The following is a 5,000-nucleotide window of genomic DNA, read 5'->3' as shown; positions in this document are numbered from 1 at the left end:
TTGCGGTCGTCTCTCCCTCGGTGTGGTCGTTGCAGGAATGCCGTTTCCAGCCCCGTGCAGTGATCTCCTTCCCTCATCTCTTGGACATTTGCTTGCATTTTTTTTTTTTTTTTTTTTTTTTAGTTATCATTCGACTCTTTTCTTGTTCCTTCGCTTCGATTCTTTTGATATTTATTTTACCATTTCCTTTCTTTTTTTTTCCCCTTCCTTCTTTTCCTGCTCCCTTCTTTCACCTCCCCTCTCCTCCTCTTCTTACCCCTCCTCCTATGTCTCTTTTCTTCAATCTCCCTCTTCGCCCCTCTCCCACCTTCATCATCTCTTCTTCACCCCCCCCCCTCTTCCCTCTCCTATCCTTCCTTACCCCCTTTACCACCTTTGCTCCCCCTCCCCTCCCCCCCCTTCCCCCCCCCCCCCCTCTTTCCTCCTCCTCGTCCTCTACCCCCAACCCCCCTTATTTCCTCCTCCTCTCCCCTCCTCTCCTGCACTCATCCCACTCCCCCTGCCCCCCTCCCACCCTCCCCCTCTCTTTCCCTCTTCTCCGCCTCTCCCCCTTTTGTCTGTCGTGGGTTGGCAATATTTGCAACCCCACGCCCCATGCAGTGCACAGTACCAACCCGTCAGTGATGGTAGCTTACTGCGTAGTGATACCTGCGTCGTGGTAGTTGGTAGCTTGGTGATAGTGAACTGGGTAGTGTAGTTTATGATGGTGATAACATTTTATAGTGCGGTTATTGGTCTTCTGTTTATACTTACGTAAAAGCTGTTTTTATGTTTCTGTAGTGTCAGATGTGTCAAGTTAATATGGTAACTCATTCTAGTAGAGACGTGAATGTGCATTAATTAAATGAAGAAATATCCATTATGTTAAGAAGTTGTTAGTATTAACTTGTTAAAATCTCGCGAGAAATTTGTTCCTGCTAGATAAGACGATTTAAAAGTTGCTGGTCAGTCTTGAGATTAATAAAGAATGGTGGCTGATATTTTTTTTCTATGATTCTGTTAACTGGAAATTTACTGTTTTAAACGCTGTTGACGCCACAATAAGAAAATTAATGTTAATGATGTGCAGCGTACAATGTATTTTGTTTTGATACGTATGCATATATTTATTATACACTGTAAATAAACAGCTATATGGTGAATATTATAAGATAATGATACAACGCATGAAAACAAAAACGAACAAATTTAAGAGAAATCCAATATCCAGGAAAATGCAAGCAATATTTTTTTTTGACCAACTGGAACCCGGTTTGTACGTACAATCAGTTCACTTAAGCCGGGTATCTGTAGCCTAACGAAACTTCACTTTTTTTTATGAAGTACCATTTTCGAGAAATGTTGGGTTGGGATAGTTGCTGTGTGAAACTTTATATGAACTGGGAATGTATCATTTGATATTCTTTTCACAGTGTCAGTGGCTTACGGATGGGGAAAGATAGAATTTTTCTCTTCACTTGTTATATGATTCAATTATATGCATTTGTGTATTGTGGAAAGTTATATTCTACCATATTATAAATGTTCTATGATTATGGCATTATATAACAGCAACGTGTTTTTTTCTTCTTTTTATATACACTTTCACTACGAAAACATTCACTACGAAAACATTTTAATGAAAAATAACTTCCCATTCAACCAGTTCCTCTCCCGCCAACTACAGTAAAAGTCACATTATTATACAGATGGTTTTAAACGTAGGTCTGGCAGCGCAGAGACCAATGCCGAAAGTACGACAACATGAAATTTTGTCTTTGCTTCCGTATTTGAACGAAGCAATAAGAGCAAGTCGCCACTTTTCGTTACGTTTATCTAACAGGTTTCTCTAATGAAAAAATGTTGAATGATCAAAGCACAGTTTCGAAGTTCTTTAGACTAGACTGATAGAGTGTAGAATTTATTGATAAAGTTGATTCAGAATGGCGAAAAGTGCAATTTGTCATATATTTTCGATATTTTTGTTTTGGTGTACAGTTACCAATTTAGGTTTTGATTTGCTCTAGAGGGATATAGTTTCAAAAAGAAGGAATTTAATAACGTATACATACATTATAATCTTAAATCATACTAGAACAAATCAACACTTTATTTTACTTGGCTAAGATATTTAAGTGATTGCAACAACAATAGAATTAAAATAAAATAAAACATTGGTATCATTTAGTCCTACTCACCCCTGTATTGAGCATATTAGCGTCCGTGGGCCCCTGAATGAGCATAACCACTCTACCCTCAGCGATACCTGGAAGTTTGCGAGTTTAGCGATTCCTCAAGTATTTAATTATCCAAAACACCTCTTGCCAACGACAATTTACCCGTCTGTAGATAGCGATGACACTGCCACACATGCAAAAGAGGGTTAAAACTGTGACTTGAAGACAGGATGTATTTAAGAAGTAAACAATCATAAAAAAAATGATGTGAAGTGACCCAATAACAGAAGTCTTCATCACGAGCCCAACGATCTGAAAGGAGCTAAGAGGTGGCCGATCTTTTTAAAACTAAGTTTTTGTTTTCGTTTGGACTTCATTTAATCGATAAAGGAAAGAAAAAGAAGAATTAGAAGTCCTATACCGTGATGGCAGCTAACGGTGTGAGCAACGGTGTACAGAGAAGAAGAATGTTGGTGAGTAAACTATTTGCTTAAAAAAAAGTGTTTGTTCGTCCCAAAGAGGAACTTTTACCTATGGACAGGTAGAAACAGGTAAACTAGGAGTGAATGCATTAGAGTCATGCATTGTGGAACAAGTTTTTTCCCCTTTCGAGTGCATGGGAAAACTAGAGCGATATATATATTTGTAATTATTTACAAGTTCTGTCTTGATATTTGCGTGTGGTTTTATTGTGTCTTTGTCGTTATTTTTTCGGAAAGGGACTGGATTGCTTTTCAGATGTCGAAGAAGTTTAGTATATATTACCCTTTCTCGTTTCGGCTTTCGTTTTCTATGACAGTTTTGTGTTTTTTGTTTTTCTGAAAACTTGGTGTGATGTATATTTGCCTTTGGGTATTTATTGAATTCATGTTTTATAACCTGCTTTTATATGCATTCTGATAGAATTATTATTGTGTTTGATTTGATTTTTTTGGAGGTTAGGTTCATGTCGATTTATGCTTGATTCTGCTTTTAGTTGCGGAGAAAGTGACACTGTATAAGTTTGCATATATATATATATATATATATATATATATATATATATATATATGTATGTATGTATGTATATGTATATATGTATATATATGTATGTATATATGTATTATGTATATATTATATGTATATGTATATATAATCACACACACACACACACAAACACACACATATACAGATATATATTATATATATATTATATATATGTATATACAATATATATATATATATATGTATATACCTATATATTTGTATATACATATATATGTATGTATATATATATAAATATATTTTATATATATTCATTACTGTTCTCCCATCTTCCGATCTTCCATTAGTCCTACCCTACATGGCGTAACCTATGTTACACCATGCTTCAAAGATGCAAGCTATGAATTGTCTTAATAAACTTGTCAAAGTCAAAGTCTAGTCCTACTCCGTCTTCATCTGCCTCCCATTTTCTTTATCTCCAAACAGTACATTCCACGCGTTCTCTGTATTTTCTCTTTCATCTTTGCCTTTTCTTCCTCTCTCTTTCTTTTTTTTCTTCTCCCTCTCTTTGTCTCACACACCTTTCTCCGCTCACACGCACGCACACACACACACACACACATCGAAACACTCGGTATGTAACGGTAAACCCCAGAATTGTGTCAATCCACGAATCGTACACTAACGCTGCGACAGACATAACAATCCTAGGTAGCCAGCTAGCGGTTCCTTCATTTACCTTACCCACCCCCATCCCTAATCGACGGTCTTTCCCTCTGACTCTAATTACCGAGGGTAACTCAGCAGTTGTAAAGTCCTAACGCCTTAATTACATTCACCTGGAGGAGGTAAGAACAGGTGAGATGCCCGTTGTAGGTGAAGGAACGTTATTTCTAACCTGATCCGTGACGGTGGCCACTACTATGTACCCTATGGACTGGCCAAGGACTTTTGTGTCACCTTTTTTTTTTTGCATCGGCGTGGGGTGGATGGGACGAGGGAGGAGGGAGGAGGGAGGGAAGAAAAAGTCGGAACAGGGAGGTGGTTAGAGGGAGATGGGAGGTACCTCGGAAAGTGGGAGGTAGGAGGTGGGTGGTGAGTGGTGGGAGGTGGGTGGTGGGAGGAGGGAGGAGGGAGGAGGAAGGAGGATAGTGGAGAGGGTGGTAAAGTTTTTAGGCTGAGATGAGCAGGTAGGAACGGGATAGTGTAGCTGTATATTTACAGTTCAGTTACTACAATTATAAAGTGAGTTTAAGGCAAGAGAGGAAGAAGAAAAAGGGAAGGAGGAGTAAAAGAAGGAGAAGGGGAGTGAAGGTGAGCAGGAAAAGAAGAAAGAGGAGAAGAAGAAGGTGAAAGAAAATGAAAAGGATAGGGGGATGAGGAGAAGAGAGAGAATGGTGATGGGGGAAGGAGAGATGAAGGATAGAAGATACGAAAGAAAGAGAGTGAAATAAAGAGGAGGGAAGGGAGAGGATGAGTGATATATGAATGAAAGATGAGTAACAACTTTCAGGTCATGTTGAAGTTTGAAAATTTCCGCAAAACACGTGTAAATCCGAGGCAATTTATATAAAAAAAAACTAGTTATAGACGCTTTTCCTCTAAAAAAAAAAAGACGTCGAAGTAACACAAACAAAATCTCACTCAGCAAGGCTGTAATTATCTCCAATTAAAAGTCACACAGCACCAAGAAGGCGAACTAGGGCTTGTTGGTCACGCACGTGCACCAGAGACATTCCATCGGCCATCAGAACTTGGTCCTGGAAGAAGGTCGATTCCTTTCTCGTTCGTTGTGCAGTGGATTAAAGCCCCCCTCCCCCCTCCCTCCCCCTCCTCCAACCACACACACGCCCAATTCAA

The 5,000-nt window shown here is 38.9% G+C and overlaps 1 protein-coding gene across 2 annotated transcripts in view; it reads left to right on the top strand.

The window, feature by feature from the left end:
• The window catches only part of LOC122247274 (ras-related protein Rab-32), a 44,280-nt gene that overhangs the window by 4,231 nt on the left and 35,049 nt on the right, over positions 1-5,000 (top strand). The window contains exon 1 of one of the 2 annotated variants that reach the window (XM_086547604.1): positions 2,219-2,629. The exons of the other annotated variant lie outside the window; for it this stretch is intronic. Coding sequence (XP_086403730.1) covers positions 2,582-2,629 — 48 coding nt within the window. The 5' untranslated portion in view covers positions 2,219-2,581. Of the gene's footprint in view, positions 1-2,218; positions 2,630-5,000 lie in introns of those variants that run through there. 2 annotated transcript variants of the gene reach the window in all.

Source organism: Penaeus japonicus, unplaced genomic scaffold, assembly GCF_977035675.1.
Source record: "Penaeus japonicus unplaced genomic scaffold, GWHDUDI00000001_assembly GWHDUDI00000019, whole genome shotgun sequence".
NCBI lineage: Eukaryota > Metazoa > Arthropoda > Malacostraca > Decapoda > Penaeidae > Penaeus > Penaeus japonicus.
Note: the sequence above shows the minus strand (reverse complement) of the source record. Positions and strands in the feature narration are given on the sequence as shown.